The sequence below is a fragment of the Nyctibius grandis genome, chromosome Z (genome assembly GCF_013368605.1).
Source record: "Nyctibius grandis isolate bNycGra1 chromosome Z, bNycGra1.pri, whole genome shotgun sequence".
In the NCBI taxonomy this organism is placed as follows: domain Eukaryota; kingdom Metazoa; phylum Chordata; class Aves; order Nyctibiiformes; family Nyctibiidae; genus Nyctibius; species Nyctibius grandis.
Window position 1 is genome coordinate 22,537,922 of NC_090695.1, and position 14,465 is coordinate 22,552,386.

The 14,465-nt window shown below is 37.8% G+C and overlaps 1 protein-coding gene across 5 annotated transcripts in view; it reads left to right on the plus strand.

The window, feature by feature from the left end:
• SREK1 (splicing regulatory glutamic acid and lysine rich protein 1) overlaps positions 1-14,465 on the plus strand; it is a 37,992-nt gene that overhangs the window by 16,970 nt on the left and 6,557 nt on the right. For 4 of the 5 annotated variants that reach the window (XR_011050021.1, XM_068422209.1, XM_068422212.1 and 1 more), the window contains 8 exons: positions 1,846-2,010; positions 3,026-3,204; positions 3,810-3,940; positions 5,426-5,540; positions 8,042-8,161; positions 10,468-10,995; positions 13,223-13,318; positions 13,811-13,946. Coding sequence is in view for 4 of the 5 variants with exons in the window: in XM_068422209.1 (XP_068278310.1) it covers positions 1,846-2,010; positions 3,026-3,204; positions 3,810-3,940; positions 5,426-5,540; positions 8,042-8,161; positions 10,468-10,995; positions 13,223-13,318; positions 13,811-13,946 (1,470 nt within the window). In the remaining variant the exon portion in view is untranslated. The remainder of the gene's footprint in view (positions 1-1,845; positions 2,011-3,025; positions 3,205-3,809; positions 3,941-5,425; positions 5,541-8,041; positions 8,162-10,467; positions 10,996-13,222; positions 13,319-13,810; positions 13,947-14,465) is intronic. The other variant, XM_068422210.1, reaches the window with a different exon arrangement.

Consider the following 14,465-nt stretch of genomic DNA (forward strand, 5'->3'; position numbering starts at 1 on the left):
CCTCTTTTGAGGGTAGATCGCAAGATGTCCATGTACTACCTTTCCTGGGTTTTTCTTTCAGATTATTATTTTGCAAAATAGTGGATCAATACTGATTTTGGTTGTGTCCGTTTTAATTGTTTTCCTTCCCTGGACCCATTAATTTGGTCTAGTGGCAGTGCTATCCACCTCCTAAAAATTTTTTGAAACATAATAGTTACATTGACACAGTTCTTCAGAATATTAGGGTGCTTTTACATGTGTCATGGTTTGACCTGGCAGGCAGCTAAATACCACACAGCCATGCGCTCACTCCTCCCCCGCCCCCCGGTGAATGTGGGAGAGAATCAGAAAGGTAAAGGTAAAGGGACTCATGGGTTGAGATAAAAACAATTTAATAATCGAAATAAAATATAATAATAGTAACAATAATAATAGTAATAATAGAATATCACAAATGAGTGATGCACAATGGAATTGCTCACCACCGCTGACCAATGTGTAGCCTGTCCCTGGCTAGTGATCCCGGAGGAGAGAAACCATGAAACCGCAGTCCTGGAAGAGAGAGAGCCCAACTTCCTGGCCAGCTCTCATCTATATGCTGAGCATGACGTTGCATGATATAGAATATGCCATTACCCAGTTTGGATCCATTGCTCTGGCTATGCTCCCTCACAGCTTCGTGTGCACCTGCACACTAGCAAAGCATGGGAAGTTGAAAAGTCCTTGATTTCTTAGCAACAACTAAAAACATTAGTATATTATCAACATTCTTATTTTACCAAATCCCAAACTAAATCCAAAACACAAAGCTATTCTAGCTACTAAGAAGAAAATTAGCTCTATCCCAGCCGAAACCAGGACAACTTGATATCTCTATGACAGAGGTTTTGACTGTTTGCCTAAAAATGTTTTCACTACAAAAAGCATAGGAGCTAGCTGCTGCTACTTGTGCTTAGTTCCCTTTTGCCTCTTTAAGCCTTTCTTGACATCAGCAGGTTGTTGTGAAGTATTTAGGGAAAGTTTCAAGTTAAAATAGAGTAGTTTTCTCTTTTGTTACATAAAAAAAAATTACTGGTGCCTGGTTGAGAATTTCTCACGCTTGTTAGAAAATCTGTTTGCTGGAAAGGCAGTTGCTTTTTGGGTGGGGAAAATAAAATTAAACCCAGGAGCTCAGCAGACCAATTCAGTAGTGATTTTTAAGTGAATTTTTAAAAACATTCCCCAGGAGAGATTTCAGTTCTCAGTTCCAAAAAATGAGAAGTATGTTGTCCTCATTCTCGTGGAAGTGACTGTGTTTGTGGGGAAAGGACTTAGACATAATATCCTTCGCATTTCACCTGTAATTAACCTTGCCTTATGTGATGTGTTTGTCCAGAAGGTACTTTCTGTGTCCCTTTGGTGGACTGCTATCTATCACAGAACAAATTGGCTGTGGGCGCTGCAAATTCCCTTCTTCCCTTGCTGGGCAAGGGCTCAGCAGTTCCTCTTCTACTCCTAATGCTTGTTGTGGCAAAAAAAAAGAATATTAGCAGTGTCTGAAGGAATCTTAGTCAATTTGATTGACTGTAAGCATTAGAAATTCAAGCCTATATGTTTTCTGATTGATATACTGCATCCGTGGCCAGCCCTCTTTGATAAGGTGTTAACTGATAGCCCACAGAAAATCTTAACTGTGAAGGTTATTTATGGGTAGATTTTTATTCTTTACAAAAAGTGTTCAGCTGGGACCTTAAAATTTACAGTATTGCCTATATTCATTAGATTTATTTTTACAGAAGTGCCCAAGACAGGCAAGTTTTAACAAGTGAATTATTTGCCAGCAGTGCTTGGTTGCAAAGCATATTCTGGTTTTGTGTTTTCCAGCTTGGTGTTTCACTTGGCACTTTGGGGGCTATACCAGCAGCAGCATTGGACCCTAACATTACAGCACTGGGAGAAATACCACAACCACCAATTATGGGGAACGTGGATCCATCCAAAATTGATGAGATCAGGAGGACGGTCTATGTTGGAAACTTAAATTCCCAGGTAGCTTTTTTGTGTAATGGAAATACCACTGGAATGTGTCGAATTGTAATTTGTGAATTCTAATCTTCGATGTTAAGAGAGTTTTGCATTAGTTGATGAAAATAGACACTTTTTTTTTTTTTTAAAAAAAATGGTTTTGGTTACTAGTGATATTTTGAATGCTCCTGAGCCAGTCAGATCGGACCAGACCGTGGAATTCATTTTGTCAGGATAGCAGAGAAATCACACTGTAGCTGGATTCAAGAAACATACTTCTGATTGTGTGTGTTGATCCAATGGCCAGCTGGGTTATGTTAGCTGAGCAGTGCCTCAGAAGTGTTGGGATCATGGTAGCTGTCCCCCACAACACTGTGCAGTTGTTTAAGTACAGTAGGATGGAATTATGTGTCCTAGTGGAAGTTGCAAAAGTGGCATAAATACCTTTGAGTTTCTAGAACAGGAAAGTTAGGTCTGTTAGAAACTTGTTTTTTCACCAGTTGATTGAATTGAAAAATGTTTTGCTTTTGACTGATGGCAATATAAGTATTTGTTTTGGGTGTTTTGGCTACCAAAGTAGCTCCTAGAGTGTAAAAGTACTATTGATTGCAATAAAATGAAGCAAGCTGGAAGCTAGTGGAAGAGCAGATAAAATCTAAATCTTGTAATATTGTTTGGGTTTTTTTGGAATTGATCAACATTGACAGTCAAGAGCTTGGACACAGGTGTGTAAGGAAATTCGTCATGAGTTATTTCAGATGAGTTTCCTGAGAAGTGCAAAATACTGCGCAAATGCCTTTTTAACCTAGATGTGAGACTTCAGGGCTTGTGGTTGCACTATTTTAAATTGTAGTGTATTCTTTAGATTAATGGAAGAAAAAATACCTGTCTTTAAGTGTGACGTTACCAAATCCATGTCGCCTGTGTGATAGTGGTGAGATATCTTTCCAAAATCTGTAGCTCTTAGATTACGTGATATATTGGATAAGTGGTTTTCATTCTATATTTTACTTCAGCTGAGCTCTTCAACTGTTTCTAGACTACAACAGCAGATCAGCTGCTTGAATTCTTTAAGCAAGTTGGAGAAGTCAAATTTGTGCGAATGGCAGGCGATGAGACGCAACCAACACGATTTGCTTTTGTGGAATTTGCAGACCAAAATTCTGTACCTCGAGCTCTTGCCTTTAATGGAGTGATGTTTGGAGACAGGCCACTAAAGTAAGAATTGAATTTTCCATGTGACTATTGAATGAGAGATTTCTTTGTACCCTAATACATTTATGACTCAGGTATGCAGGAAACTGCTGGGCTTAGTATTTTTTCAATATAAGGACCTGTTGTTAGCAAACTGGAACATTTTGTAAACTCCAATTTCAAGGTTGGGCATAACTTTCTCTGAGAAGAATATGGGTGGCATTGAGTCAAATATGTTTCTATTTAATCTTGAGGTAGTGGCAGCTCTAATAGTGCAAGAATGTGCAAAGTCCTTAGTACTAATTAAGCTTTCTATATGATATGTGTGTAATTAGTAGGTCTTAATGTAGAGGTTTGATCTGAACTGGAGAAGTAGATTCCTACTTCTATAAGAAAATATTTGAACACAGAAATACTGTGCTGCGTTTATTTAAAAGTGGTAAGATTTGAAAACCACAAAAGACATTTCAGGTACTTAGAACAGGCGAGTGTTAGGAGAAATCTGTGGTTTTGCTGAACTTTGAAGTTTTTAGTTGTAGCTGGAAGTTGAGGTGTTTTCCTTTCTTAGTTGTTTTTAATTTTCCCTTTTCAAGTGTTGGAGCTAAAGGTTTTATCTTTCCTTAATTTAGAATAAATCACTCCAATAATGCAATAGTGAAGCCTCCTGAAATGACACCGCAAGCTGCTGCCAAGGAACTGGAAGAAGTGATGAAGAGAGTAAGGGAAGCCCAGTCCTTCATATCTGCTGCTATTGAGCCAGGTAGGTATATTATGTTCATTACCTAACAGATACGTTCTGTGCATACCTTGGCACATGCTTTTAAGAGCATTTTCAAACACAGGAAGAGGGTACTCAAAGGTGAACAATACGTGTTGGAAAAAGAAGAAAATAATCAAAATTGCATTTGTGCAACAAAGCAGTGGGGTGAAGCTTTCTATTTCATCATGTCTTATTTTCAGATACATGCTCACTGAATGTTTTCAAAAATACAAAGTTAATACTAAATTAGTACTTAATGTTGGTGCTTTTTAAGTTCAAAGTACAGATACTTTTGAAAGAAAATGCTTTATATCTTGTTTTGTTGTGCTCTAGCACCCATTAATGCCATAGTTTTGCAGTCAGAGGGAGCTAGGATGGTTCTGAAAACAGTAATATTATGCTTTCCTTATCTGCAGCAGGTTAATTTTGTCCCTGTGCTATGCTCTTTTTTCATGCTGGCTCAAGACTGTGTGCATGCTCATAGCAAATGGGATCAGAGAATGAATCTGGGATAAAGCAACATATTGTAAAGGACTCTCTTTTTCATCCAGATTGGTTCCCCGGTCCCTGCTAACACTGATACGCCAAGTCAAGGAGGAAGGCGTTAGTAGGTTGAGAGGTTAGATGGATATTTCGGTGCTAGCTTAAACTGTTTGCAAAACCACAGCATAAAAAATTCTCAACTTTTTAAACTTGCAATTGAGATCCTCCTCCTTCTTTTCATCACTGAGATTTTGTCATTCTTCTTCCTAACAAACCCAGACATTGTCCTACGTAGGTTAGATAGTGCGGAGTCTTGAGGGGTTTTTCTGGGGGACTGGCTGAGTATTTTCTGTTGGTTTTTAGGGTTGGAAGAAAAATAGCTCTAACATTTCCTCAGTGTTAAGCAGCAGAATGACAGTCTTTTAGAGTCTGAACCAGAGTCTGGTGAGGTCACTGTGAAGATTTCTGCTGACTTGCCCGCCTTTCGATCAAACTTTTCACCCCGTTCTCTTTGTCCCTTCCTTCTGCAAAACAGCGATTGAGGAATAAAACTTCAGTATTTGTACAGTGGTTGAGATATCTAACAGTACAGAAAGTACTAATTATTATTTACATATTATGCTTGGTTTCAAAATTATGCCCTCTAAATTTACTCTGTTCTTCTCAGGTTATTTAAAAGAAATAAAGTAATTCTATTAAATAATAGACCAAGCGGAGAACATGTTGTGATCTTGTGCATTGTGGCAGCAACATAAATCCCATTCCTAAGAGAGCTAGCTGTTTATAATTATCTGGTTTATGTGTACTGCTGCAGGATGGCTGCACTCAACGAGTATGTGCAGTGACTTTCTTGGATGTTTCTGAAGGATATTTGCAAAGAAGGAAGATGTGCAAAGAGTAGGCCCCTTGCACTATATGTGGTACATTCCACTTGTGCCAGATTGTTAACTGGGATCTGTAAATGTTCTGAGCTGACACTGCAAAGTGGTTTTTTCCTCTCAGAGTCTGGAAAGAGCAGTGAAAGAAAAGGTGGTCGATCTCGTTCCCATTCTCGTTCAGAATCCAGGTCTAGCTCAAAATCCCGATCTAGAAGGAAAAGATCACACTCAAAACACAGGTAGGTATGGTTTTTATTTTGGACTAAGAGATAGCAGTGGGGTTTTCTGAGTGGTGGTGGTTACTGAGATTTCTCACTGAGTTCGAAGACGAGTATCCCTGTAGAGAAGATTACTGATTGCACTGAGCAGATCAGAGTAACCAGGAACTTTATCTCTGAACAGGTACTTTTTCCCTCTAAATGCTCAACGTTTTCAGGATTTCTTAGAGTTAAAACACACTAGAAGGCACTTTTTGTGCCATGTAGCATAACCATTTCTATGGTTGCATGGTAGGTTTTATGCCATGTAGCATAATATCACTTTGTGAGCTGTATTTTAAAAAGAAGTAGCTGCCTGTTTTTTGTGGGTCAAACATGTAGTTTACTCTTAACGCCCAGAGCAGATAGGCTGGCTGGTTTTGCTACTGGAAAGCTCCTGATACCCTGAACTTCTAAACATGGCGTTAACAAATGCAGTATTTTTATTTACTGTACTGTAAATGTAAGGCTCCGTTTTTTAAAAAAAAGAAGAAAAAGGCTTTAGGGCAGTTTTTCATTCTTCAGATTTGGTTTGCTTTGCTAAATGTGCTCAGTTCTGAAACAGGCTTTGGAATATGGGGGGGAAATAAAATTACTAGGTCACCCTTAAAGTATACGCATTAAGATTTTTTTCCAAGAATGAGACTGTCTTGCTCTGTGAGACTTCAAGACGCTTCCTGAAATGGTTCAGATTCTTTCAATGTCACTAATGTCTTCTGAGCATTTACATAATCAGTCTAAAGATGTTTGACTACGTTAAGTATCAAGAAAAAGAAAAGAAATTCAGAATGTATTTGATAGCTTACACTTTAAAAAGGTGAGTGTTGTCAGTGTTGCAGCAGCAGCTCTGTTGTGTCCTTTCATGCATCGTCTTTTAACAAGGCAACTAGAGTTCTCTTAGTTAGATAGAGAAACACTGGCCAGAGGCAGTTATCGTCAGTTATGCTGTCGAACAAATGTGATACCAGTGCAGGCTTCAGTTTTGCCATAGCGAGACAGCACCGTACAAGTTATCTAATGACACCCAAATATTAGGTACCTTTTGTAATATAAGAAGAATAATTTGGTCACTTCCTTATTGCTTGCTTCTCTGCTGTTTCTTTAACTCAGGACATAACTGAAAAACAATCTTTGTTTTGTATAACGCTGCAGTAATCTCAGTACTATTTTGTATTGACACAAACCAAATTGATTTTTAGAAGACAAACTTTCATTTTTTTCTATGTGGAAACCTGTGCTTTAAACAACTGTTGATGGTTATATTTTGTTGTTTGAGTTTTTTTTAACAATTTACCACTGCTCCTGTCAGTTTTGAGAACATGCTGCAAAAAGGCCAGTCTGATCTGTTGAGGGAACTTTATCCCTAAGAATAAACTGTCCTTACGACTTCCCTGTTTTACTGTTTGATAAAACACTTAAATCGTTTTCATCTCTGTGATAGAAAATTTATTCAAGGTCTTATTTTGACTCAGTTGTAATTACTTTGCCCTGTAGTTGGTTTGTGTTTCTGCACTGATGAGCGGAACACAGCTGTAGGTAAAAAATCGCTGCCTCTCCTCTTGGTATATGTTACTCGGTGTGTCTTGAGCTGCAGAAGACAGGTGGAGCTGGTATTTTTTGTACCTCTCTGTTCTTCAGGATGTGTTTTTTTGAAACTTAATGTTCAAATGCAGCTTTTTTTTTTCTTTCCTGGGAAGTACGATCATCCAAAAATAGGGAATGTTTTGGGAAGAAAAGAATATAGTAGTTTTTAAGTCTTCTTTTCTTCATCAAATCTGCAGCTATGCTATATATGTTTATCAGAAGACTTTAACTGGATTTTTATAAGAGTATCTGCACATTATTTGCATTCCTTATTTATCATGTAGTAAATACTCATTCCTTTCCTTGAGAATTCTTATAATTGAAATCCACGCTAACAAATCCTTTCAACTGAAAAGCTTAGTTGACTAAATGCTGAGCCACCAGTAGTGGTTGGTTTTTTGTTTTGTGTTGGTTTTTTTTTTTTTTTTAAGTTTATTTCAATTGTAAGGCTGGAGAACAAAGCAAAAAGAGACCAGTTAAAGCCATCTTTCCTCAGTGGCCAAGACTGCAATAAGTGACTGGGCCTGGAAAAGAAACAGAATGCAACTATTTTACAAGCAGCTGGAAATTGTATATACTAGATTTTGTGCACTGTAATTTACTAAGGACAGCTATCCTAATATGATACAGATTTCTATTTTCCAGAGCGTTCATGGAGGTTATGATGGAATGTGGGTATGACTTAAATGGTGCATTGTTTCAAAGGAGGACATGAGCACCTGGTGAAGCCTAAAGTATTCATATTTGCAAAAATGTTGATAGGCAGTATCTTACTGAGGTGTAACACTATACAATTTTCTGTAGTGAGGCAAGATTTATGTTTTTTTCCTTTGCTGGTTGACCTAATTTTTATGAAATTTCAAGATTAAAGTGTTTTTCTTCTGGCATTGTTCATATAGAAGTAGATCTGGCAACAGATCCCTCTCAAGACACAAGGACAGACGCAGATCCAGAAGTCCCCTGAAAAAACGGTCTAGATCTAGGGAAAGGCGGAAATCGAGAAGTCGCTCTCGTTCTCGGTGAGTTCTGTTCCGAAGAAATTATACTGTTGTTCTTAGCCCACAGTACAGAGTTTTTGAAAAAATCTGACAAACCTTTTAGGTTTTGGTAAAGGGTGGAATGTCTAAATGCTTTAGCCTGTGCCTAGGCTTTGTTTGTGAGACAAAAGAATAGAAAGTAATTTTTAATGCTGAGTGTAGTGGTTTGGGCTGGGATAGGGTTGATTTTCTTCATAGTGGCTCATATGGTGGCTACAGGGGTTAAACCACCACACTGAGGTACCTAAACTTTGATAGTCTAGGCTACATTTATACAAACATGCAAGCTGACTGAAAATAGAGATCTTCAATTGCCAGCCTTCAACCAGTAGATGAGGAATGTTCTGTGTAGGCTGTGCCAGCTACAAAAAAGTGGATGATGCTTGTTCGATCTTTATCTGTTGAGGAGGCTGGATTCAGGCTGAACTTGATCCCGCATTCCGAGAACACGTGTACAGTTTTTGTGCATAAGCTTCTATGTTCGCCTTTGGCTATCTCACATTGGCCATACACTGCTGTGGGTGCAAACGCGTGTGTCTGTTATGTGGCATATTTGCATTTAAGGATCTAATACATCTATATTTTACCTAGTCTATTACTTTTTAAGTCTGGTTGTCTGATTAGTGAAGTGTGAAATTCCAACAAGATAATAACACAATGTTCTGAGGGATGAAGGAGTGAATATTCAGAAAACAAAAGTGCCTGTGAAAGCAGCTTCATGACTGGAAGTCTTGGTATTTTTCTGTCTCTTTCATGTCTCTAATTCCCCTGATTGATTTAAAGGGAGCCTCATACTGAGGTTGTGCAGTTGCCTCTTGTTTTTTGAGGGAAGAAGTTCTGTGGGAAAGAGGACTGCACGTCTGTGGACCTCAGTGGAAACAGGAATAGGCTACATAGGTAGCTGGGCTTTATTGATGGATCCTTTTGATTCTCTGTTGCTGTTGTTTGGAGCTTCTTGAGATATCTGCTCGCTGGAAGGGGCAAGTCCAATGAAATCTATGTGATAAATTAACTGGAAGGCCCTTTTTGGGTCATTGTGAGACTCTTTGCTATTGCAGGGATTGTGTGCTGTTTTGTATTTATGATCTCGCATTCCTTCTCTGAGACTTTTAATGAAGTATTTGCCAAAACCTGATGGGAACCAAAGTTGTCAGGTCACAGAGCATACAATGGCCTACTATTTATTAGCAGCTGAGAAGAATATACAGTCAAACACTTTTCTGTTGAACAAAGGTGGGGGCTGTGCTTAGGACCTTTCATGTGTGAAGTAGTCTCTTTGAGAATCTTTGAAAATCCTAGAATAGGTACCAACACCTGTAGACGTAGCAACTTCTGTCAGTCTGGTTCTCTTGGACGTATAAAGGCCTGCTAATAACTTATCCTCTTGTGCTTTCTCCTGTTTCTCTCTCTGAACAGTTGTTCATTTTTGTATGTCCTAGAGGCAGGTCTAGGAGCCATGTGTCTCTCTCCTAGAAAGGAAAGATAGAGTCTCGCACTTCCAAATAATCCTATACCAAAATGTAATCTTCCAGCCAAAGCTGTGATCTAATCAGTTTTTGTTTTCCTCCCTGTTCTTCTTATGAACGTGTATCATTCTGCCTGTCCCAAAAAAAGACTTGTTCTGTTATACTTGCTTCTGTTTTTATTGTATTAAGAATTTTTCAATAATTTTTCAATTTAATGACATTACAGATGATTCAATTGTCCTGATTGAGTTTTGACCTTACATTTGCCTTTTTGGGGAATTTGATGAAATTTTCTCTGTTTTTTTTGTTTCTGTGTATTAATTCTTGTTGGACTTCCAAGCAGTTTCAGGATATCTGTATGAGAGAACACTGTAGAATAAAGACTTCTGTCAGTCAGCTGTCATTATTCATGTGGACATGGTTAATCCGCAGTCCATTTTATGTGGACATGCTTTTAGTAAAGAGTGGGTTTACAGATTGTAGAGTTTGTCTCACTCCTGACAAAATGTAGAAATTTTTTGTATGTCTGGTAACATAACTGTGAGGTGAAGAGACTTCTTTCAGAGTGTAATACAATCACTCTGAAGATCAGAGTTTGATTTTGGCATCCTCTTCTCCAATTTGGTTTCCAAATTTTTCCTAACTGTATAACCTTTCCCTCATGGTTGAACAGGGTGGAAAATTAAAATATTGAATAATTACTATTTTTCAGCAGAGATGCATACTTTATCTTGAGCAATTAATGTATGCTAAAGAGTTAGTTGTAACTTTAATTGGACAGTTCAAAGATGAATTAATGGATTTGTGTTTGGCTTTTCACAGGGACAAGAAGAGAGACAAAGAAAAGGTCAAGGAAAAAGAAAAGGTCAAAGAAAAGGAGAAAGAGAGAGATCGAGACAAGGAGAAGGAGAGAGACCGAGACAAAGATAGGGAAAGAGAGCGCGATAAAGAGAGAGACCGAGAGAAGGACAGGGAGCGAGATAAAGAGCGAAACAAAGATCGAGAGAGAGTCAGAGACAAAGACAGGGATAGGGACAAGGATAAGGACAAAGATAGGGAGAAGGACAGGGAAAAGGAGAAAGACAAGGAGAAGGAAAAAGACAGGGAAGAGGTAGACCAGAACAAGGAAAAAGAAGATATTGAGAAAGAAGGAGAGAAGGACAGAGAGAAGATTAAGGACAAGGAGGGAGATAAGGACAAAGGAGGAGACAAAGAGAAGGACAAAGAAAAGGAAAAAGATGGGGATAAGGAGAAGGACCGAGAGAGAGATGATAAAAAGAAGAAAGATAAGAGATCCAGAACACCCCCAAGAAGCTATAGCTCTTCAAGAAGATCTCGTAGCTCCAGCAGGTTTGTTCAGTATTTTTTCATGCTTTTTTGACTTGTTGGTTCAGTGAGGCACCATCCTAGTTTTTATATATCAGTACCACCATGTCTCTTACTAATTAAATTTGTATTATTTATGTTTTGTAGATTTTCCTGTAAAGTGAAATCTATTACAAAGAGCTCTGTATGATGCCTGATAGAACATAGTTTCTTGTTGGGCTGCTGGTGCTTGCCTTTCACATAACCATATAGTATAGTCCTTGAGGACAGTAAATAAATGATTCTTGTGCTATTTCTCTGCATTGGAACCATCCAAAAGTTCTGATAAAGTGACATCACACATCATCTTTGTCCTGGTGAAAGTCTGAGTCACTGTTACATCGTTCCTTGGTTACTTACAGACTGTACAGTGTTGGTCTGTAAATCTCACGAACAGTTGGGTGATAGTACTTGCCACTCTTCAGCTGGATGGCTGAACAGCAGAAGCAAGCATGTCGCTTGGCTGGCTAGCCATTCAGAAGGTGAATGTATCTCAGTTGGAACATAAGGATACCTTGTTTAGCTGGTTAGATGGCAAGTACAAGTAAAAAGTGACATTCCTTAATGATGCTGATAGTAAACAGGATAACATTCAAGTTAATGTAGCTGGGTTTTTGCCTCTGAGGGAGGCTAAACAGGGTGGAAGTCTGGATAAATTCAGTATGGCAAAAGGAGGCTCTGAGATTGATTATATGCTCAGTAAGTGGACTAACCTAGGCGTATTCTAAAAGCGTTAGAGCTAACAAGTTCCGAAGCTTTGATGGAAAAAGTCCTTTCTGAACATCTCAGGAATTAGGGAGTTCAGTAATATCACATGTCAAATTTAGATAGCAAATTTTGTTTGTTACCTTGAGAGAATGAAATGCTGGACAAATTGGGAAAAGTTTACATATTATAATTATTTCACTGGACAAAAGGAAAATTACCCAGTCCTCAAGATTCAGGAGTTCATGGTTCCTACAAGGCAGAAAAGGGTGTAATGGTTTCTGAGCATTCTATTTGTGTTATATGAAATGTCCGTGTTGGTTTGGAGTTGGTTTGGATAAAACTTAAGAGCTTACTGAACAAAATAGTTATGAAATTTTGTCCTGTGCAGCTTCAGGAGGTCATGGTAGACGGTATTGCTAGAGTATCAATCCAGATAGTGATATTAGGCATATCTTAATATATCCTTTTGTAATTTATCTAATAATTGTGGATTTCTTGGCCTTTCTAAATATTAAAGATAGAAATATTCACACCTAATGGTGTGATTTGCAAAAAGCTTTTGTGCCCTATCTTGAAGTGCCCTCTCAATTAGTTTTTCACTTCCCTGTTTTTCTTTGATGGTTGTTCCTGTCTGCTTTTACTGCTCTGTGAAGAGGTGATAGGAAAAAATCATCTTACTTTGACAGAGATAGGTTCTATGTTTGCATTGAATGAAGCTTTACTGGCTCAGTTGTTGCTTTACTTCAACACATAACTCAGTGTATTTGCAACCAATTATTTAATGTTTTGTTCTATTCAAGATCAGAGTCCATAATAGCAACTTCAGCGAATTCCATATATCTGTGTGAAACAGCTGTTCTGTAAAATACTTTGAGCTCTTTAGTGTGTTACAGAATGATATTCTGTTTGCTGAGCAAGGACTGCTAGAAAAACAATAGATATTAACTTAGTTATTCTGATTTTTGACAACCGCTTGAGCTTCATTTTGCACTGTTTGCTTCTAAACCAATAGGAATGCTAGCTCATGTATTTAGGAATTAAAGTTCAGTCAGGCTGAACTGAAATTACAATTGTCTTCAGGTTGTAATGTTATGTTTTGGAGTTCGTATTGCTCAAGCTGTGCCATTTGTCTTAATGTGGCTTTTCATTCAGTTGTATTCTTTTCCTGACTGAAGAAACTTACTTAATACAGGATTAGTGAATTGAGTGTTTTTCCGTTGTTACCAGGTATAAGTACAAGCATGTGAGGATAAACAACCGCCTAAAATCTGAAGGGGCACAACCTTTTTTTTCCCACTTCCAGCCTTCACTTTCCCACCGAACTGAAACATACAAAAATTTTTTTTTTGCTTTGTACAGTTCATATATTGTTGGTGATATATAATGTTAAATTCAGGGATATTACTTAGTTGTTGTGTCAGATCATTTTAATAGCTTTCTGTTTTTATCTGATTCCTTAGTTTATTTTTGTTCTTTGATGATCTTTAATTTCTTGGTCCTGTAGAGAAAGGCGTAAAAGGAAGAGTAGAAGTCCCTCCAAGTCTCCTAAAACATCCAAAACAACAAAAAGAAAGTCTTCACGAACTCCCTCTCCGAGAAGGTCAGTTTGATATAAACATAAAAGTTAACAAGCAGTAAAGGAGGAAGAATTTATAGTATTTTCATTGTTTTACTGCCTTTGCACTAATCATCTCAGATTATTTCAGTTGGTCAGTATGATTCAGTTTTAATTTAAAACAAAAAAAAAACAAAACAAAAACTTTCACGGATCTGACTTTGGTACACTTTCAACTAGAGAGTTTCAAATCTGTCAACAATGCAAATTTGCTTCAACTCAATAAAAGCCCTTCATTGGATACAGATTAATTTGGTTTTCTCTTTGCAAATACCATATATACTGAACACATGCATTCTTTAGCTCTCTCTTACTCAAAAGATCCTCTTGTCTTTATGAAGGGCTTTTTGTTACATTTTGATTTGGGTTTTTTTTTTTTGAAAATGCACAGATCAGAGTTTAGTTTGCAGTTATAATGGTTTGAAGGCTGTTGCTGTTGGATTAAATTCTGATTTGAGTAAAAATTTTCTTAAACAGAAACAAGAAAGAAAAAAAAAGAGAAAGAGATACAAATAATGAAAGAAGAGAAAGAGAATGCTCTACCTCAAAGAAAAAGAGTAGTAAAGAAAAAGAGGGAAAGGAGAAATCTGACAAAAGCACCAGTAGTTTGAAGGTAAGCAGTGTGATCAAGTGATAAGCAGAGCAAAGTGGTGCTAGTGGAGCTGTTATTGAAATTCCCTCCATTCTTTTCCTTTCTTTTCCTCCTGCTTTCTTTTTCTTCTGTTTTCCTTATCAAATTATTACCATATGGGTTTAGCTTGTGCCAAATGGAGAGTTACAGTTGGTGTTAGTGGGCCAGTTTGATAAGTGTTCATGTTTGAACTTTACTGGACCTATAGGAGCTTGTGTGAATAGGTTATGGAAACACTTTGTTTTGGTTTCTCTTTCCTGTTCTGTGCCATATGTTAGGACTTGGCTAGCTGCCCATCTGTATGAGCAGACAGGAAGCAGACTGTGTAACTTAAGGGAGCAGCTTTCAGGGTCAGTTTGACTGTCAAACTGAAAAGATTACTTTTTTAATAAACTTTCACTCTGCAGTTCAGTCTCTCTGTGGTTGCTTTGGTCCTGGTCTGCATATTGGACTCTGCAGGAGTAAAGTTGAAGAGCTGGGGAAGAGTGGTATGGGATTTTC